Source organism: Muntiacus reevesi, chromosome 3 (assembly GCF_963930625.1).
Source record: "Muntiacus reevesi chromosome 3, mMunRee1.1, whole genome shotgun sequence".
Taxonomy (NCBI): domain Eukaryota; kingdom Metazoa; phylum Chordata; class Mammalia; order Artiodactyla; family Cervidae; genus Muntiacus; species Muntiacus reevesi.
The window spans coordinates 2,135,301-2,156,484 of NC_089251.1; the positions used below are offsets into that span (position 1 = coordinate 2,135,301).

At 62.8% G+C, this 21,184-nt stretch overlaps 1 protein-coding gene across 4 annotated transcripts in view; it reads left to right on the plus strand.

Annotated features, from left to right (window-relative positions):
* Nucleotides 1–21,184, plus strand: part of VAV2 (vav guanine nucleotide exchange factor 2) — a 320,676-nt gene that overhangs the window by 277,980 nt on the left and 21,512 nt on the right. For all 4 annotated transcript variants that reach the window (XM_065928065.1, XM_065928061.1, XM_065928062.1 and 1 more), the window contains exons 6-14: nt 5,371–5,469; nt 7,510–7,578; nt 8,168–8,268; nt 14,438–14,537; nt 15,452–15,547; nt 16,290–16,358; nt 17,645–17,731; nt 20,192–20,277; nt 20,963–21,095. In XM_065928065.1, coding sequence (XP_065784137.1) covers nt 5,371–5,469; nt 7,510–7,578; nt 8,168–8,268; nt 14,438–14,537; nt 15,452–15,547; nt 16,290–16,358; nt 17,645–17,731; nt 20,192–20,277; nt 20,963–21,095 — 840 coding nt within the window. The remainder of the gene's footprint in view (nt 1–5,370; nt 5,470–7,509; nt 7,579–8,167; nt 8,269–14,437; nt 14,538–15,451; nt 15,548–16,289; nt 16,359–17,644; nt 17,732–20,191; nt 20,278–20,962; nt 21,096–21,184) is intronic.

Genomic DNA, 21,184 nt, shown 5'->3' on the forward strand with positions numbered 1-21,184 from the left:
ACGCTTAGCTTCCCAAGGCTTGGCGCTGGGCTCACAGCGGTCCACCAGGCAGGGCGGGCCTCCTGTCACATGCCAGGTCCTCAGAGATAAAGCAGCTGGCTTTATTTCTTTCCCCATCATGTCTGGAGCTATTTGAACAGTCTGAGTGGAAGGTAGGGTGGATAGTGATATTTCTAAAGGAAGATAAAGCCAAGGCATGGCAGGTGCCACTCAGAGCCTGGCCCCGAATGGGGGGAGGGTGTCACCTGCTCAGCCCCAGTCTGTCCTACCCAGTCTGACCCCATCCCAGTCTGACCCCTATCCCAGTCAATCCTATCCCAGTCTGACCCCATCCCAGTCTGACCCCTATCCCACTCTGACCTCTATCCCAGTCTGTCCCTATCCCAGTCTGACCCCCATCCCAGTCTGACCCCATCCCAGTCTGACCCCTATCCCACTCTGACCCCTATCCCAGTCTGACCCCTATCCCAGTCTGACCCCTATCCCAGTCTGACCCTTATCCCAGTCTGACCCCTATTCCAGTCTGACCTCTATCCCTGTCTGACCCCATCCCAGTCTGACCCCTATCCCAGTCTGACCCTTATCCCAGTCTGACCCCTATCCCAGTCAGTCCTATCCCAGTCTGACCCCATCCCAGTCTGACCTCTATCCCAGTCTGACCCCTATTCCAGTCTGACCCCATCCCAAGCTGACCCCTATCTCAGTCTGACCCCTGTCCCACTCTGACCCATATCCCAGTCTGACCCTTATCCCAGTCTGACCCCATCCCAGTCTGACCCTTATCCCAGTCTGACCCCTATCCCAGTCTGACCCCTATTCCAGTCTGACCCCATCCCAGTCTGACCTCTATCCCAGTCTGACCCCTATCCCAGTCTGACCTCTATCCCAGTCTGACCCCATCCCAGTCTGACCTCTATCCCAGTCTGACCCCTATCCCACTCTGACCCCTATCCCAGTCTGAACCCATCCCAGTCTGACCCCTATCCCAGTCTGGTCTGACCCCTATCCCAGTCTGACCCCTATCCTACTCTGTCCTATCCCAGTCTGACCTCTATCCCAGTCTGACCCCTATCCCAGTCTGACCTCTATCCCAGTCTGACCCCTATCCCACTCTGACCCCATCCCAGTCTGACCCATATCCCAGTCTGACCCCATCCCAGTCTGACCCATATCCCAGTCTGACCCCATCCCAGTCTGACCCCTATCCCAGTCAGTCCTATCCCAGTCTGACCCCTATCCCAGTCTGACCCCTATCCTAGTCTGACCCCTATCCCAGTCTGACCCCTCTCCCAGTCTCACCCTTATCCTACTCTGTCCTTTCCCAGTCTGACCCCTATCCCACTCTGACCCCTATCCCACTCTGACCCCATCCCAGTCTGACCCATATCCCAGTCTGACCCCATCCCAGTCTGACCCATATCCCAGTCTGACCCCATCCCAGTCTGACCCCTATCCCAGTCAGTCCTATCCCAGTCTGACCCCATCCCAGTCTGACCCCTATCCCAGTCTGACCCCATCCCAGTCTGACCCCTATCCCAGTCTGACCCCATCCCAGTCTGACCCCATCCCAGTCTGACCCCTATCCCAGTCAGTCCTATCCCAGTCTGACCCCTATCTCAGTCTGACCCCATCCCAGTCTGACCCCATCCCAGTCTGACCCCTATCCCAGTCAGTCCTATCCCAGTCTGACCCCTATCTCAGTCTGACCCCATCCCAGTCTGACCCCCATCCCAGTCTGACCCCTATCCCAGTCTGACCCCTATCCCAGTCTGACCCCTCTCCCAGTCTGACCTCTATCCCAGTCTGACCCCATCCCAGTCTGACCCCTATCCCAGTCTGACCCCTATTCCAGTATGATCTCTATCCCAGTCTGACCCCATACCAGTCTGACCCCTATCCCAGTCTGACCCCTATCCTACTCTGTCCTATCCCAGTCTGACCCCTATCCCAGTCTGACCGTTATCCCAGTCTCACCCCTATCCCAGTAAGTCCTATCCCAGTCTGACCCCATCCCAGTCTGACCTCTATCCCAGTCTGACCCCTATCCCACTCTGACCCCTATCCCAGTCTGACCCCATCCCAGTCTGACCCCTATCCCACTCTGACCCCTATCCCAGTCTGACCCCATCCCAGTCTGACCCCTATCCCAGTCTGACCCCATCCCAGTCTGACCCCTATCCCACTCTGACCTCTATCCCAGTCTGACCCCTATCCCAGTCTGACCCCTATCCCAGTCTGACCCCTATCCTACTCTGTCCTATCCCAGTCTGACCTCTATCCCAGTCTGACCCCAATCCCAGTCTGACCTCTATCCCAGTCTGACCCCTATCCCACTCTGACCCCATCCCAGTCTGACCCATATCCAAGTCTGACCCCATCCCAGTCTGACCCATATCCCAGTCTGACCCCATCCCAGTCTGACCCCTATCCCAGTCAGTCCTATCCCAGTCTGACCCCATCCCAGTCTGACCCCTATCCCAGTCTGACCCCTTTCCCAGTCTGACCCTTATCCTACTCTGTCCTATCCCAGTCTGACCTCTATCCCAGTCTGACCCCATCCCAGTCTGACCCCTATCCCAGTCTGACCCCTATCCCAGTCTGACCCCTCTCCCAGTCTGACCCTTATCCTACTCTGTCCTATCCCAGTCTGACCTCTATCCCAGTCTGACCCCATCCCAGTCTGACCCCTATCCCACTCTGACCCCTATCCCAGTCTGACCCTTATCCCAGTCTGACCCCTATCCCAGTCAGTCCTATCCCAGTCTGACCCCATCCCAGTCTGACCTCTATCCCAGTCTGACCCCTATCCCAGTCTGACCTCTATCCCAGTCTGATCTCTATCCCAGTCTCACCCCTATCCCAGTCTGACCCTATCCCAGTCTGACCTCTATCCCAGTCTGACCCCTATCCAAGTCTGACCCCTATCCCACTCTGACCCCATCCCAGTCTGACCCCTATCCCACTCTGACCCCTATCCCACTCTGACCCCTATCCCAGTCTGACCTGTATCCCTGTCTGACCCCTATCCCAGTCTGATCTCTATCCCAGTCTGACCCCTATCCCAGTCTGACCCCTATCCCAGTCTGACCCCACCCCAGTCTGACCTCTATCCCAGTCTGACCCCTATCCCAGTCTGACCCCATCCCAGTCTGACTCTATCCCAGTCTGACCCCTATCCCACTCTGACCCCTTTCCCAGTCTGACCTCTATCCCAGTCTGACCCCTATCCCAGTCTGACCCCATCCCAGTCTGACTCTATCCCAGTCTGACCCCTATCCCACTCTGACCCCTTTCCCAGTCTGACCTCTATCCCAGTCTGACCCCTCTCCCACTCTGACCCCTTTCCCAGTCTGACCTCTATCCCAGTCTGACCCCTATCCCAGTCAGTCCTATCCCAGTCTGACCCCTATCCCAGTCTGACCTCTATCCCAGTCTCACCCCTATCCCAGTCTGACCCTGTCCCAGTCTGACCTCTATCCCAGTCTGACCTCTATCCCAGTCTGACCCCTATCCAAGTCTGACCCCTATCCCACTCTGACCCCATCCTAGTCTGACCCCTATCCCAGTCTGACCCCATCCCAGTCTGACCCCTATCCCAGTCAGTCCTATCCCAGTCTGACCCCTATCCCAGTCTGACCCCATCCCAGTCTGACCCCTATCCCAGTCTGACCCCATCCCAGTCTGACCCCTATCCCAGTCTGACCCCTCTCCCAGTCTGACCCTTATCCTACTCTGTCCTATCCCAGTCTGACCTCTATCCCAGTCTGACCCCATCCCAGTCTGAACCCATCCCAGTCTGACCCCTATCCCAGTCTGACCCCTCTCCCAGTCTGACCCCTATCCCAGTCTGACCCCTATCCCAGTCTGACCCCATCCCAGTCTGACCCCTATCCCAGTCTGACCCCTCTCTCAGTCTGACCCCATCCCAGTCTGACCCCTATCCCAGTCTGACCCCATCCCAGTCTGACCTCTATCCCAGTCTGACCCCTCTCCCAGTCTGACCCCTATCCCAGTCTGACCTCTATCCCAGTCTGACCCCTCTCCCAGTCTGACCCCTATCCCAGTCTGACCTCTATCCCAGTCTGACCCCTATCCCAGTCTGACCCCTATCCCAGTCTGACCTCTATCCCAGTCTGACCCCATCCCAGTCTGACCCCCATCCCAGTCTGACCCCTATCCCAGTCTGACCCTATCCCAGTCTGACCCCATCCCAGTCTGACCTCTATCCCAGTCTGACCCCATCCCAGTCTGACCCCCATCCCAGTCTGACCCCATCCCTAAGCCGTCCTCCCGTTTAGCTGGCCTGCATTCGGCGGGTGGAGGGTGTGGCATGATCCCTGGGTCTGATGTCTATGTGAGCGAGCTCCCTGACTTCCCCCAGCTTGGCTTGACTCAGAACAAGCACTGCTAAACGGTTCTTTCTCCTGTTTGTTTCTGCACGCTTTCAGATTAGATACATGCAGGTAAGTGACAGGCGGAGGGGAGGCCCACGCTCAGGTATGCCAGCACCATCTTCCTGCACATTTGGGAATCCTCAGTCCTCTTTGCAACAACCTGAGACCCCTCCCCAGGGAGATAGTATCGGGCTCCACATTCTCACACGCAGTTTTAGGGGGTCGTGGACCCTCAACACCACCTGAGCAGGGCTTCAGGCTTTGGGAAGGAGCCTGGGTCACGTGCCCACTCGGCAGGCTGCTTTGGAGAGCTGTGGCCCCGGCCAGCCCGCTCGGGCCCTGGGGCATTTATCCGAAAGAAGGATGATGTCAGGGCGGGTTTGAGTCCACACGGCCCCTGTGTCACCCGTCAGCATTCTCTCAGCCAAAAAGAACTTAAGGAGGAGGCCTGGGTGTCCACAGCCGCCCCGACAGTCACCCCCGCCCCCCGCGGCTTCTTCCCCGGCCCCTGTGGCCACACTGTCTTACTCAGTCCCGCTCCAGATGCGCCCCCACGGGGGCCTGTCCCAGGGTCCCCTGCCGATGTGCTCTTAGCTCTGCACAAGGTCGGAGACTGCTGGGTATTTGGAACGTCCGGCTCTGCCAGGGATTGGCCCATTTCCCCAAAGCACTGACAGCCTGGGATCAGTTGGTGGACGTGGGTCCCCAGGGAGCTGGTCAGAGCGCACAGTGGGCGCTTTAAGCATGTGACACCTGCTGTATATGCTGGAGGGGGTGGCCGGTCTGATGGAGACCTGTCCCTTCTGGGCTGTCCTCAGGGTCGTGCCACGCCCCCTCCGCTGGCCTCAGCGTCCCCATCCCCAGGAAGGAGGGAGGGACACGCCGTCCCCCATCGCACACCCTCCACACTCGGCGACCCCCGAGCCGAGCTGGGGGCACAGCGGGGCCCTGGCTGACGTCCTGTGTCCTCCTCCAGAAAATGGGCATGACAGAAGACGACAAGAGGAACTGCTGCCTGCTGGAGATCCAGGAGACGGAGGCCAAGTACTACCGGACGCTGGAGGACATCGAGAAGGTGGGCGTGGCCGCCGGGGCCACCCCGGACCCCTGCCTCCCGGGGGCCCTGTCCCCGGGCAGGGACTCAGGGCCGCAGTGACAGGTGGGGCGCAGGGGCCCTCTCAGTTTTGCACCCCTGACCCTGCCTGTCTGGAGATCGCCCTCACCTCTCCTCTGCCCTCTGGCCCCACGCAAGCTGTGGGCTCCACCCAGGCCGGTGTCCTGGGAGGCCCGGGTCCCGCCTCCCACCCCTCGGCTTCAGCTCGGACCCGGGACTGTCCTCAGCTTGTTTCTGCCGCTCCTTGCAGCCTGAACTGGGCATTGTTGCCGCTTCTGCTCCTGAAATACACTGAGCTAGGCCCTTTATGTGGGCATCCTCGCCCAGAGCTGAACGCCTTCTGCGTACGCTGTCACCAGCCTGGGCGCTGAGTGGCTCTCTGTGGGCACCGCCTCAGTGGGCACCGTCTGCGCTCAGCCTGCCCTCCGTCAGCGGGCGTGCAGCAGGGCCGGCCCGTAGGTGGCTGAGCGCCCTGCACCTGCGGCTCCGCTGGGCCCGATGCTGGCAGCCTCTGCAGCCCCGCTGGCAGACGGTGTGATCTCCCGATCGGCTGGTCAGTGCTGCCTCCCCGCCGGCCTGCCCGGCTCCTGGAGGACATGGGTGGGCCTTCTCCCCGCTCCCTGTGAGCGCTGGCTCCGTGCTGTTTCCCTGTCACTTGGTGTCCTCACGGCAGTGCTTGGCGGTGTGAAAGAGCCGACATTGCTTTCAGGAGGAACCGTTCCCGGGTAGTCTTTCTTTGCAGAGTGTATAGCCGTCATGGGGACCTCTAGGTGGGTCCCCACTGTTCAGGGCATGCGGGAGCCTCCAGCCAGGAGTCCCGAGATGCCCCTTGGCCCCGGGTCTGATCCAGACTTCGGAACTTTCCCCTCCTCCCACCCCACCCAGCCCTCCTGTTCTGCCCTTCTGCGCCCCCGACCACTAGCCTTTCTGTAGACACACCGTCCTGGCTGCCCAGCCTGGCCTCCTCGTCTGCCCACCCTGCCCCCAGCGGTCCTGACTCCCTGGTCAGCTCCTCCCAGGGCCCTCCTCCTGGAGGGCACGGAGCCCGGGTTCTGCTGCAGAAAGCCTGCAGGCTGCTGGGTCCCGTCCCCGCCCCAGGAATCCAGCCCTGGGGCGCAGGCACAGCGCCTCCAGGATGCCCGTCAGGGGTGAACAGGGGGTAGGGCGTGCTCACGCCCTCGGGTATGATGGTGTCTATAACCCTGCCCGGCCCCCCAGGTGGGTCTCAAGGGAGGAAGCAGTCCCAGAGAGGGGCGCCGCATGGCGGGGGGAGCTATCCCACGGCCACGGGTGCGGGTGGACAGCCTTCTCCTGCTCTCACAGCGGCCGCGAGAGGGCCAGGCGGCCAGGACCCGGGGAGAAGGGCAGGGAGAGGGGAGGGTGGCCGGCCGTTCCCTGGGGGCCTCTGGGGCTGGTCCCAATGTGGGCGCCTCATCTAAAGCCTGGGGAGGGGCACCCTGCTCCTGTGGCGAGTGGGGCTGGAGTGCGCCCTTCTGACGACAGGTCTGGGGGGACACTTGGCAGAGGCCCAGGACCTGGTGTCGGGGGAGACTCACGGCCATGTCTTCATCCTCACGCCTGGGGGATGCCCCTCACCGCCTGGGGGATCCTCATTTTCCCCAAATGTCTCAGACAGCGATAGCACAGCCCGCCCTGGTTGCCGTGGGGTTGAAGTCCAGCGCCATGTGCAAGGACCGCCCCGTGGAGCTTTGCCCACCATGGAGGGGTGGGGGCCCGGCGCTCACACGGATTCCCAGGCCCGACCCCGCCCGGCCCCACACTGGGCTCGCCCCGCAGTGTGACTCTCAGGTCTCCGCAGAAAGCCCGCGTTCTCCGGGAGGCAGAGGCCTGCTGTGGGCCGGGCCGAGTGGCCGCCCTGCGGAGAGCCCGTCTGGGGCCACTTGACCCTTGAGGCCGGGAGAGCCGCCCTCACCAGCGACCGTGGCCTCGAAGGCGTCCTCCGGGCCGTGGGGCAGCGAGGGCTTCTCTCTTGTCTTGCAGAACTACGTGACACCCCTGAGGCTGGTCCTCAGCCCGGCGGACATGGCGGCCATCTTCATCAACCTGGAGGTGAGGGTCCGCCCCGGCTCGCTGTGGCGGGGCCGCCATCCCCACCCGCTCTGACGCCGGGCGGGCTCCACCTTGAGGGGCTTCGAGGGCTGCTCCCTGGAGGTCCTCGAGGGCCGGTGAGGTTTGGTTAGCAGTGGAGGGATGTTGTCCGTTCCCCCTCTGGGCAGACCAAGCCCCTTCGCTGCCCCGTGGGGTCTGAACACGGACACAGAGGGTGATGGCCGCCCATCCGCTCTGGAGCGGACACTCCCCGGGGCTGGGCCCCACTTCCGCGGAGGACAGACTCGGCCCTCAGAGCCTGTGAGCCCCTTCGCTCCCTCAGCCAGCGGGTGGGTCACGAGGATGCTGGCTGGGGCTGGCTCCAGGCCTTGCCTGGGGTGGGCCACCATGTGTCTGGACAGGCTGGTGCGGCCGTGGCCAGCTGTAGAGCCGTCCAGCGGCTCGCATCCGGGGAGGCGCACCCAGCGCCCGGCCCGCACGTGGCCGTCCTTCAAGCAGCAGCCCCGAAAGAGCTTGACCAGAGCCTCTGCACCCGCCCCCCCACCCCCGGCCTCCGAGCCTGCTCACACGCAGTTGCTTTTCATCCCAGGACCTGATTAAGGTGCATCACAGCTTCCTGAGGGCCATCGACGTGTCCATGATGGCGGGCGGCAGCTCGCTGGCCAAGGTCTTCCTGGACTTCAAGGAGAGGTGAGTGGACAGGCCCTGGGGGGCGTCCGGTTCCGCCCTGTCCTCACTTGTAAACTGAGGAAACTGCCTGCCCTCCCATCCTGGATGAGAGGGGGCCTCCCAGGGGCCCTAACAGCCCCTTCACCTCTGCTCCTGGGGGTCTGGGTGGATAGGGGCCCTCTAGCCATCAGGGTTCCCCGCTGTGCTGTGGGCCCCCGGGGATCCGATGCCAGGGGACTGGCTCTGAGCCCGGGGGGCGTGGCCCTTGGCAGCTGCTGCTGCAAGATCCAACCCCCCAACCCCTGCAGGCCTGAGTGAGGGGCTTCAGGGGCTCCGGGCCCCCAGGGCCGAGGATACACGCCTGCTCCCTTGCCAGGACGCCCCACCTGGACTTCCTTATCGGTTGGTCAGGCGCAAGGATGGCATCTGTGCCTCTTGGTGCCGTGTGGGTGACCAGAGGCCGGGCCTGGTCCCCAGCCAGTGAAGGCAGCGGCGGCCGGCCGTGCGGAGGGGCCGACCCCGGGTGACCGGGCCAGGTGCAGGCGTCAGCTATGGGCGCGGATGCATGGCCGTCCTGGCGTAAACCAGCTTCAGCCCTGCGCTTGGGGAGACGCTGGTCCCGGGGCCCAGAGTCACAGGGCACTGGACCTTCCGGGGTGCCCTGGCCCCGTCTGAGTGTGTGCGGCTCTGGGGCAACTGTCCATGGAGCCGAGGGGTGCAGACGCCTTCGTCAGAATCCGAGGCGGATTCTGTCCTCCGGGTCCCACCCAGGCAGTTAGAGTCTGGATGCAGAGAGGGCCCAGCCTCCAGCCCAGCAGCATCACCTGCGGTCCCTGTGGCCCTCAGTGACAGCCCTGGTCTGGGATCCAGACTGTCGGTGGGGGAGTGGCAGCTCATTAGGAATCAGCGCAGGTGCCTTGTTTAAGAAAAGATTACACCGTTATTGTGTGGCCTCTGAATCCATTTGCTTCTTTGCTTTAAGCCTCTGTTTTGTCACCCCCGCTGATGAAGGGGGTGTGGAGGTGGCCTTCTGTTCTCGAGAATGGCCTGCTGGACCCTGGCGGGGGGTGGGGGGGCGTGGAATTGGGATTCTGGAAGCTTCCGGCTGAGTGCGGAGGGCAGCTGTCAGGATGGCTCTGCCATCCCAGCAGAGATCTCGGCCCCTGCTTCCCTCCCTCGCACCTCGGCCGCCGGCTCTCGAGGGCGAGATGCTGACGAGGACGAAGCCAGGTGAAGTGAAGGGGGCTCGCGAGAGGCCGGCCCTGCGGGGGCCCGGGAGACAGCGGTTTTAGCCACTGAAATCCCAGGAGATCCACCAGGAGATCCCCCAGGAGGCAGGGCCTCGCGTTCTGTGTATCATGGAACCTTTGGAGGAGGAGTCCACAGTCTTGTCTTCGTGGTGCTTAGATCTTGCTGCTCGTTGAAGTCACCTGGTAGCTCGTTAAAATACTGATTCCTGGGGTCTGAGGAGGGGTCCCGAGAGCTGTAGAAGGCCCCACAGGGGTTGGGGGGGAAGCTGGGTCCGTTTCACCCTCTCTGCAGGAGGGTCCCCTGCATTGTCCGCCAGGTAACCTCAGCTCCACTCGTAACCGTCCTGCCCAGAGCCACCGCAGCGCGCCTTCACCTGGGACCCCTGAAGGGGCCGCCCCAGGTGCCATCCAGCTCCGGGCAAGGCGCTGTGCCCCCCTGAACGGGCAAGGCTCCTCGAGCCTGCTCTCTCAGGGGCCAAGAGTCGGGGGCTCCCGGGAGCCGTGAGAGAGCAGCAGCGCCCGTGTAAACGCACGTGCAAGCGGAGGGGAGCAGACAGGGCTCCTCCGGGGCCGGCAGGTGTGGGCACGCTGGCTGGCCTGGGTGAGGCACGCAGGTGGAGGCAGGTCCAGGCCAGCTCTCTAGCCCACCCTCTGCCCCCAGCAAGGTTCTCCTCTCACCTGGCTGCAAGACACCGCGCCAGGTGAGCCCACATCACGGTGCCCCCTGGCGAACTTGAGCTGTCAGACCTGACCCTCGCCCAGATGGCGGGCTCAGCGCCTCATTCGTGCCGTGCCTTGGCTGAGCAGGGGCAGCTGTGGATGAAGCTGAACTCTGGGCCTGTTAACCCAGCTCAAGGGCAGGTGGCCAAGGCATAGATGGGTGATGTGCCCTCTCGGAGACCCTCCTCATCCCCCGTGCATGGCTGCCTGGCCCCTGCAGTCCAGTTGGTTCGTGAGCAAGACCTAGCGCCCCCCTCCACGCACGATCTCAGGCTGACCCGCCCCCAGGCCTCCTCTCCTCGGGACATGATGGATCTTTCCACCTTGGAGAATGGCAGTGAGCTGAGCGTATCCTGGTACCAAGAGCTCTGCAGACCGTCACCCCCTGCAAGGCCTCGGGACCCAGGCCCTTTTGTTGCGGGAGGGGCTGGCTGCGTGTCATCAGAGTATAATCGCTGTGTCCATCCCAGCATCCACCTTTTCTGGGACGTCCCTTCCATTTCTGAGTCAGCCCGTATGGCCCTGATGTTCACTGACTTACCGACGCCACAAGCATTTATGGAGCGCCTACTGTGTGCAGCACCTGAGCATTTATGGAGTGCCTGCTGTGTGTGGCTTCCAAACTCTGGGCCAAGGATATCATGGTGAACATAGCTGGCTCAGCTCTCCCTGGGAATGAGTCCACAGACGAGACTTATTATGCGCTGCAGGAGAGCAGGGGGAAGGGGACGTGGGGCTGGGACTTGGAGCCGATGGTGGGGGCCCCTGAGGACCTGGGTGAGAGAGGATCAACCCTGAGGCCGTGTGGGCAGCAGAAACTGAAGGGAATGTCCTGGCAGGAGCCGGGAGCCCTGTTCTGGAAACTGGGAGAGGCCAGGGGAGCAGGAATGAAGGGGGTGAAGAGGCGGCTCTCTAAGGAGCAATCACAGGGTCTGCAGGATCGGTAGGCTGAGAGAGGGATTCAGAATTTTTTAGATGAGGGCAGGAAAATTCACTGAGGAGCTCAAGGGGCAAGATCCTGGCTGCTCAGCACGGATGAACGATGGGGTGGCATCTGAGTGCGGTATGACCAGTGCCAAGTGGCAGAGGACAGTCACCTCTGTCTTTTTGGGGTTTATACTCCCATTAATGTGGCCTTGATCCTTAGACAAGGCAGATGCTGCTGTTAAGCATGTGGGCCTAAAGAGACGTGTCCCACCCAGAGAGGTTCGCATTAAAGTCAGACTGTTTGTATCTATTGCTGGGGCTGACCAAGGCGGCCCAGAGCGCAACTTCTGGTGGGTCAGAGGCTCGGGCCAGATGGGCCCCGGGGAGCTGGTGGCCCGGTGGGAGGGCGGGAGTCCTGGCTTTTAGAAGGGACTCCCTGTGGGGCTTTGCACAGGTGCTGCTAGGCAGATGTCATTCAGAAAGGCAGGTTCCCCTACTCAGGACCCCGGGGCTTCCACGAGTGTCTGGAGAGGGGTCGGGGTCGGGCAGGCTCTGTGCCCTGCGGCTTCCGCTGGCTCCAGTGTTAGGTGGGCGGTGCTGCGGCCTGCCTGTGAGCTCCGCTCACCGGGGCAGGGTCTCTGGGGGCCTCTCGTCTCAAAGCCCGAGGTTGGGTGGTCCTGCACGGGGCCAGCCCTCTCACACCCTCCAAGCGCCCCCACAGGGGCTCCCGTGGCCGCCCCGTCTGGAGGGCTGCCCTGGACCCTCACCTGGAAGGGCCAGCCTTCTGCCTCTCTCCAGCTCTCCCTTCCCAGGTCGGGGAGCTGAGGGCGGGAGAGGGGTGGGGCTTGGCCCGTGTCCCGCGGCCTGGCCTAGGCGCCCTGAGCGTTTTGGGTCGTGTGGGCTGAGGCCGTCAGTCCTGGGAGACGCCTGCATGCTTCCCTTTATGGGGTTGCAGCCGAACGTTCAGGGCTAAAGAACACAGCCCGGGGCAGAGCCACTCGGAGCTGGTGACGAACGTCCACCGGCTCAGCACAGGGAGGCCGGAAGGACGACGGGGCTCGCTCAGAGGACGGTCTGGCACTCTGGCCGCGGTCAGCGGGGACAGACGTTAGGACGGAGGCGGCCACCTTAGATACAAACCAGTCCGTCTCCTCCCTGACAAGAGCGCTGAGTCCCCCGGGTCGCTTCTGCCCTGACGGAGACCATGTACCGAGCGGTGTCCGCCGAGGGTGCGTCAGGCCGGGTCCGAGGCCGCTTCCCCGGCTGTTCCCCGGGCACCCCCGTGAGACCCTGAACCATGAAGGCCTCGCTGCCTGCATCACTTTGCTTCCTAGTTTCAGATACTTTTACTCAACAGCAGTAGATTTTTATGGTTAAAATGAAGGCCCATCAACTTCACTTCCTTCACCGACTTCCTCCAACAGACTTAGAACATCTTGTCAGTTTCTCTGGATTTTCAAGGGCGAGTCAAACCACCCACAGAGAGTCTGGCCTGGGGCTGGTGATCAGACGTGCCGTGGTGTGGATGGAGGGCAGAGGGGTCAGCATGAGTGTCCTGGGGCTGTTGTCACAAATTCCCACAAACTCGGAGGCTTAACATGTCAGAAATTTAATTCTCTCTCAGGCCTGGAGGCTAATGTCCAAAACCGGTGTCGCTGGGCCCTGCTCTCTCTGGAGGCTGTGGAGAGGGGCCTCCCTGAGGCTTCCAGCGCCCGGGGGGCCCCAGATGTCATTGGCTTGTGGCCACAACCCCCCAGTCTGTTCTCCATGCTCACATGGCTTCTCTGTGTCTCTGGGTCCTTCCTTCTCTTGTAAGGACCTTGTCCTTGGATGCAGGGCCCACCCTAGTCCGGTGTGATCGGACCGCGGCCCTGAGGGCTGTGATTACATCTGCAAAGACCCTATTTCCAGGGTCACATCCTGAGGCCCCTGGTGGACGTGCCCTTGGAGACCACTATCCCGCCCAGGACAGGGCGCCTTGGCCAGTCGGCTGAGTCCCTATGCAGTTCCCCTCCCGTCTCAGCGGGGCCAGCTGTGGCCGGAGGCGGGGGCTGTGTGCAGCCACGGCTCTGCTCCGCAGTTGGGTGGGGGTGGGGTGGCCCTGGAGAGCTGGCCGCTGGACTCAGAAGAGCCTCCCCACGGGGCTGGGGAGACTGGGCTTGGCAGCCACGTGGGTTCTGGGTTTGCTGTGGGATCCGGCCACTCCCTTGCTGGTGACCTTAGGAGTCTGGTCACCTCCCAGAGCCCAAATGTGGTGTGTAAGTGAGCCTGAGGGCGGGTGTGGGTGCGTCCCTTGGTCTTTGCTGTAAGTGGCCGTGGTCAGAGTTCACGTGTCACCGATTCACAGATGCCGTAACAGCCTTGTGCAGGCCGTGCCAGCCGAGGCTCCAGGCTGCACGCTGGCGCGCGGGGGGGAGTGAGGCCCGCCCCTGGAGCTCAGAGCTGGGGGGGTGGCGGGGGGCCCGGTCTCTTTGTGGACCCCGCCAGACGGGACAGGCTCTTCCCCACCGCTGCGCGCTCTGCCTGGCCCCGCTGAGCTGGAGGACGGGGTGGGAGGGGCGGGGACACAGCGGGAAGTGGTAAGGCAGGGTTTTGATGGGTGAACAGAGGTTTCTGGCTGGAGAAGCCTGCAGCTGTACTGGCTGGTGTGCGGGGTGTGCAGTGAGGAGAGCAGGGCTGGGACCTGCTGCCCGCACGCCTTGTCCGCCAGGACCTCGGGCTGAGTGAGCCGGGGGAGTGCGGAAGGGGAGCGCGGGAGGTAAGGGGGCGCCCCAAGGCTGGCCGCTCGGGGGCTCTGGGCTCCGGGGGCTCAGGAGGAGGTCTGCAAGGCCCGGGAGGGAGTCGGGGCTGCTGAGGAGCAGGGGGCCTCTGTGCCCGGGAACGTGGGCAGTGCGCGCTGGGCTGTGGGCAGGGCTTTTGCTGCCCACGTAGGCTTCCCTCCATGAGGGGCGGCCCTGCCTCCACGGACCAGCACAGGTTGCACAGAGATCTCTGGGTCTCCAGCCCCTGATCGCTTCCAGAGATGATGGGTCTTAATCAAGTTTCATGTGAAAACTCTCAGTTTGATAGCAAATCATTGGAGTGGAAAGGTTCGGGGAAGGTGGGTGCCCATTTCCCCCATGGGTTGGCAGCCCTCCTCCTGGGCAGGGAAGGGAGGGAACACAGCCTCACGGACAGAACTCGTGAGGAGCTGTCGGGGGAGAGAGCTGCGGCTCGACGTGAAGGCAGAACGGACTCACACCGTGTGTGTGTGTGTGTGTGTGTGTGTGTGTGTGTGTGTGCCCACCACCCAGGCTCCTGATCTACGGGGAGTACTGCAGTCACATGGAGCACGCCCAGAACACACTGAACCAGCTCCTGGCCAGCAGGGAGGACTTCAGACAGAAAGTCGAGGTACTGGGGGCCTCCCGCCCGGTCCCATCCATCCCTGGCTGTTTCTGCCCATCCCTGGCCTCTTGCCCGTTTCCTGGAAAGGTGGGGACGGGGCAGTGATGTGACGTGTTTGTGGATGTTTGTGACCGATGAGTACTTTTTCCTTTGCCTTTTGTTGGGGTTGAGAGTGGGCAGGGGGCGGTCACTGTCCCAGGCCCGGGCCCAGCCTGAGTCCCCTGGGTGCAGCAGCGACAGGGCCCCAGGACCGGATCTGGCTCAGCGGGGGGCTACGACTGATCCTGACCCTGGTCTGTTTGGACCCTGAGGGGGCCTCAGGTGATGGACGTTTGCTGGGAGCCATGGAGTCTCCCAGCCCTGCGAGTCTCACCCTCCTTGAGCCCGCCACGGGAGCTCCTGTCCAGCCTCCTGCCACCTTTGGGGCAGCAGGTGGTTCACAGAGACGGGGCTTCCCGGGTTGTATCTGGCTGCTCGGATGGTTTGCAGGGTGAATCCTGATGGCATGTCCCCTCTCTCCCGCAGTGTTGGGGGTGACATGCCCCTTGGAGAGGCCTGATGCCCCTATGTATCCAGGCAACCACTGGAAGCCCTCATTCCTGAGGGTGGTCCCCCCTTAGTGTGAGCTGGCTCCCCTGAGCATCTCGGGTAGAGCCCAGGCCAGGGGTCGCTCAGAATCCACCCCCAGGTGGCCACTGCAGACTCCTGAGTCTGTGAGAGGCGGCATGCCCCTTGCCCTCTGCACACACCGGGTGTGGGGAGGGTGTCTGGGCGCCTGACCAGAGAGCCACTGGACACCCTGGCTGGTAGTTCAGGGCTTGGGTCTGCCCTCCTCCCCAGGCTGGGGGATGGGGGTGCTGGGGTCTGGCATCCCCGAGCAAGGATGCTCTAGATCCACTTGCTGCTCCCCCGACACCCAGGAATGCACCCTGAAGGTCCAGGACGGGAAGTTCAAGCTGCAGGACCTGCTGGTGGTGCCCATGCAGAGGGTGCTCAAATACCACCTGCTCCTCAAGGTGAGACGGGCCGGAGCGGGTCAGGGCCCGCAGACGGGCCAGACTGACGGGTGAGCAAGCAGAGGAAAGCGGGCCATGCCTACTGCCCAGAAGCAGGGACTTCCTGGTGGTCCGGTGGTTAAGACTGTTCACTCCCAGTGCAGGGCGCCTGGGGGTTCGATCCCTGGTCGGGGAGCTAACAGCCCACATGCCGAGAGGCGCAGGCCAAAAAAAAAAAACCTGCAAGATAAGTATCAGGAGCTCTGCAGTATTTATATGTGTTACAAGTATCTGTCAGTTAATACACAGGGAACATTACGATTCGGATCAGTAAGAGAAAATAAAACGGGAGACAGAAAAGCATCCTCCGGCCAGAAATAAGAGCTCCAGGGCTGGACTCTGAACCCAGTCCCTGACCTTCCGTAGCCGTGAGAACAGCTTCGGGACAGACAGGCTGCCGGGGGGCCGGCGGTCCCCGCGGGGTGCGGGCCGAGGCTCCTCAATGAGTCCACAGGCCGCCTTTCTGCTCAGCTCCTGGCTTTGTGCCGTCTTAACGTCCTTCTCTTTACCCATGAGAGTTGGGAACAGCTCACTCAGAGACATGTGTCTCCTGGGGTGGACTTCCCACCGGTCTGGAGCTGGGCAGTCAGACCAGAGCCTGGGGGAGGGTGTGCGGGGGGCTGTCTCTCTGTTTACACGTGGTGCTGGGTCGGGGGGGCGGGCCCAGGCCCTGAGTGGTGACCCACTCCCCTCCGCGCTCCAGGAACTTCTGAGCCATTCCACCGACCGGCCGGAGAGGCAGCAGCTCAAAGAAGCGCTGGAGGCCATGCAGGTGGGTCACCGAGGCGGGGGAGGCTGGGCAGACAGGGCTTTGCCGGCCGGGCCTGCCGTCTCGGACTGGACCTGGGCTCACAAACGACCTGACCTCTGTGACCCGAGATGTAGGTTTTCCTGGGACGGCAGGAGATGGAGGAGGGGGCAGGATGGTGGATGAGACCCAACAAGAGCAGAGGGGCCGTGTGTGTGTGTGGGGGCGGCTGGGTTCTCTTCCGTAGCCGACCCCCCGGCCTGCGGTGACTCCCCCGGGACCCCCTTCCTCCTGCCTCTCTGACTGTCCACCGCCGCCATCAGCAGAACCCAGGCAGCGGACTCGGTTCTGGGCCGCCTGGCCCCGTGGTTCCCTCTGTCCAGCCCTGTGGCAGCCGCTCCTGAAATGCCCCCCACCCCAGCCCCGCCGCCTCTCCCCTGCCCGCTCCGTCCACGGAAGGCGCCGAGAAGCTCCGCCCTGAAAGGAGAGCCCGGCTCCGTCCCTGCCCACTCAGAGCCGGCCCGTGGCTCCCGCCGCCCGCGGCTGCCTGGCCCCTGACACCGCCTCTTCCGGGCAGGCCCCCGCGCCGGCTGCATCTTTCTCACCTGTGCGCTGGCTCGGGCTGGACTTGGCCCTGCTCACCGGGCAGTGCTCTGTGCGTCCTCCGTCCTTACAAAGCCGTGTTCCCGGGGGGCCCGCCCCCTTGCTGGCTTCCGCGCCCCGCGGCTCGGCGCTGTGTCGGGAGGCCCTCTGAGCGGCCTGTCCTCCTGGAGAGCCTCGCTCCAGGCCGTGGGCCGCGGGGGCTGAACGGTTCACCACCCTGCCTTCGGGTCTTGGAATCTGCCCTGCCGGCGGGCTCCCTCGTGGGGATGGGCGGGGCAGCAGGGGAGCCCGAAGCCGGCTCTCGCCCCCCACCCACCCACCGCCCGCCTCCCGGACCCCACCCCAGGCTCTAGGTGCCTGCCCCCTCGGCCTAGGGAGCGTGGCAGGCAGTGACCCCTGGGGACCGCCGGGAGGCCACAGCTCGCAGACGGCCGGGCCCAGGGCTGCTCTCTCCCACTCGGACCGAGAAGGGGGCCGAGTGACGGACGGAGAGGAGCCACTCTAGCCCACGAGGGGGCTTCCCGGCCTGCCTATGGGCCGCACCTTCCCTGTCTCACTTATTTCTCAAGTGGGTGACGCCTCTCACCCCGCATCCCTTGGAGCCCCGTCTCCTCTGGGGCCAGGGGACGGTGCTCCGGGAACGTCCGGCCCTCGGACGGTGCCCGGCACGGGCCTGCTAACCCCTCCCCACCTCTGTTGTCTCCCAGGACTTGGCCATGTACATAAATGAAGTTAAACGGGACAAAGAGACCCTGAAGAAAATCAGCGAATTTCAGAGCTCTATAGAAAACTTGGTAAGTGAGTAGACTGCTTGAAGAGTGGAGGTAATTGCGACCGTCTCTCTCTCTGTAGATACAGATATAATTTCTAAACATTACTTTCACAATCTTGATTTGAATAAGCACAAGGGTGACTGCACACTGCCCGTCGGGGCCGTGGAGGCAGGGGCAGCCATGCCCCGTGCTGCCTGCCGAGAGAGGGGAGCAGCTTCTGGAGCCGAGGCTGACCTTGACCTGCCGGGCTGTGCACCCTGTTCAGCCCGGGTGCCCTGTGCACAAAGGTGGCGGCGGGCGGAGGGGCAGGGCCCGAGGGGAAGGACGCTGGTGCTGCCCCGCCCTCCCTGCCTGGCCTGGACCGGGACTCTCTTGGCTCCAAGAGGAGGATGTGGCTTCCAGGGGGGCTGTGGCTTCCTTTGGTCTGGGCCCCCTGGCCACCCCCATCTGCGGTCCCTGGGAGGGACAGTGGAGAGGGTTTGGTCACCCTGTCCGGGAGCTGCCCTGGACTCTCCTCTCCACCTTGGCCTCTAGCAGGGTGACGCCTCATGGGACCTGATCGCTGGGTCCATCAGAGGCTCAGCCTTGGGCGCTGGGTGAAGCACGCTGTCCTGCGGGGAGGGAAGCAGGCTGGTGTTCCCCCCGCCGAGTCCGTGAGCACCGGCTCCGCGCAGTCTGCGGGATGTTTAGCCGAGGTTTCTCCATCTCGGCACTGCTGACACCTAGAGACGGCCGCTCGTGGTGGGGGCGTCTGTCCTGGGCGTCACCGGATGGTGGGCTGCACCCCTGGTCCCTGTCCACTCGATGCCGGTTGCTCTTTGGGGGCCCAAGTGATGACCGCTACACACCCCTCCAGACGGCACCAGATGCCCCTGGGTGCAGAATCACCCTGGCCACAAACCTCTGGTTTACACACATTTTCACCTCCTGGTCCCTGAACTTACAGGGTGTGGGGGCGTCGCTGTTTAGGGCAGATCCCTGGGCTACCCCACCAGGGTCAGAAGAGCCCAGACGGGACTGCCCGTGCAGACACGGGATGTGAAAACCACGACGTGTCACCCTGCAAAGAACACAGAAGTTGCCAGACAGCACTATGACTGGAGCGATTTTTCTGTCCTGTCAGAGGGCAGAGGGGGTTAAGGGCAACTGTGCCAGGCTGCTGGCAGCGGTGTCAGTGCCTGGCGGGGCCTGTCCTGTCGGTCATCCCCTCTGAGCGTCGGATGTTCTCGATGGATGGACGGGCACTACTTTTGTACAAGTACCGGTAGTTCTTGCTCATTTAATAGCAAACATTAAACAGCGGGTGAGCAGGCGTGCGGTTTCCTCTGGACCCCGTCCGAGACGGTGGAGCGGGTGCCTTTCTTGCTGCACTTTGGAGATGAGACCTGGGGTCTCTGCGTCACTGATCAGGGTGTTGGTCCCACCCTGGGTGACCCCAGTGCTGCACCTTTTTTTTTTCCTAAATTTTATTTACTTTTTGTTTTTGGCCGTGTAGATCTTGGTTGCTGCACAGGCCTTCTCTGGTTGTGGCGAGCGGGGGCTGCTCTCCAGTTAGGCTGCAGGGGTTTCTCACTGGGCTGGTTTCTCTTGTTTGGGACGTAGGCCCTAGGGCTCGAGGGCTGTAGCAGCTGCAATTACTGGGCTCTGGAGCACAGGCTCAGTGGTCGTGGCATGCGGGCTTAGCTGCCCCGAAGCATGTGGGATCGTCCCGGGCCAGGGATCGAAGCCTTGTCCCCTGTGTGGGCAGGGGGATTCTTTACCACTGAGCCACCAGGAAAGCCCCCACGATGCATGCTCAGTCGTGCTCTGGCAGCTTCTGGAAAACACAGAGAGCTCTGAAAGCAGATCCTGAGAGCCTGCATCGTCACGCTGGGCAAGCTGGTCCCAGAGGACTTGGCAACGTCCCCACCTTTATCTGTGTGCATCGACGGGCGCAGGGGAACCTCTCCAGAGCAGTCTCTGTGAATCAAAGCAGAGCAAAGAGGTACAAAGCAGGCGGAAAGCGAAACTGAAATCCCTGCAAATCAGAGAGAGGGTTTTGACTTGGAGGCTCTTCCTGTGGCAAATGAACCACAGGCAGGACCCCCGCGCCCCGCCTGCCGTCTGTCTGATAAGCGCTGTTTGTTCTCTTTTTAATTCGGTTTCTCCGAGTTGGGCATCTGGCTTTCCCCACCAGGTTTCCACTCGGGCTCCACACAACAGCGGCCTGTTACCGTGAGCGCCCCATCAATCGCCCTTTGTTGCCGCAGAGCTGGGGGGAGTCCAGAGTGGGGGCCCCCAGGCCGGGATCCTCCCCACCCTCCCCTCCGCGCGCCATCCTCAGCAGCAGCCGGGAACCGCAGGGCTGGTCTCCCACGGCCCCCGCCTTGAGGGGCGTTTCTGCGGGAAACGCTGCCCCGGGCACGTGCCCACCTGCGTTTCTCTCCACGTAGGGAACATGCTCTGGCTCCAGGGCTCACAGCCATCTCCTTTCTTTCCCAGCAAGTGAAACTGGAGGAATTCGGGAGACCGAAGATCGACGGGGAGCTGAAGGTCCGGTCCATAGTCAACCACACCAAGCAAGACAGGTGAGTAGACGCCCCACCCCAGGGGCACCCCGCACCCTTGCGAGTCTGGAAAGAGCTTCTCCTGTGGATTCAGCTTCAGGTGGCTCCATTCTAATTGCTCCTTCCTTCTCTGTGAGGGTGATGACCAGTGGCTGCCCTGCCCCTGGCTGGCACTGCATGGGGCTGGGGGCAGCCGGAGGCTCCTAGGGGCAGCTGTGAGAGTTCTCTGCCAAAGGGATGGTCAGGAGAGCCGGGTGGGACACAGGAAAGCCCCCAGTGAGCTGGCACCGCCCTAGTCTGTTCAGTCCTTCACTCGCACTTACCATGTCCCACGCCTGGGACCGTGGCCGGGGTCACAGCAGATATCAGCCCTGCCCCCAAGGAGCTCCCAGTCCGCTGGGCGATGGACATGTCAGTGGGAGTGACCGTCGGAGGCCAGTGCTGGGAGGAAGGCCAGCTCGAGGGGCAGAGGAGCCCACAAGCACCTCGGGCCTCCGGGGGCAGGAGCCTAGGTGGGCTTCCTGGAAGAGGTGTGTCTGGGCAGCTGAGACCTGGCTGAGGAGTCAGAGTTAGCCAGGGGGACGGGCTCAGGCTTGGGGAGGGAACAGCCCTCCCGCTGCCCACCCCGGCGCCCGTTGCCGTCACGTGACCTCAGAGCCCAGGGCGCTGGCCGAGCTGATGGGTCCTGGGCCGCGCTGCCGGGCAGGTACCTGTTCCTGTTTGACAAGGTGGTCATCGTCTGCAAGAGGAGGGGCTACAGCTACGAGCTGAAGGAGATCATAGAGCTGCTCTTCCACAAGATGACCGACGACCCCATGAACAACAAGGATGTCAAGAAGGTGGGCCTTCGGCTTCCTGGGGCGGCCGAGGGGCTTCTAAGGCTGGGGCTGGGCCTGGGGCAGGCGCTGACCCCCACCGAGGGAGGTGT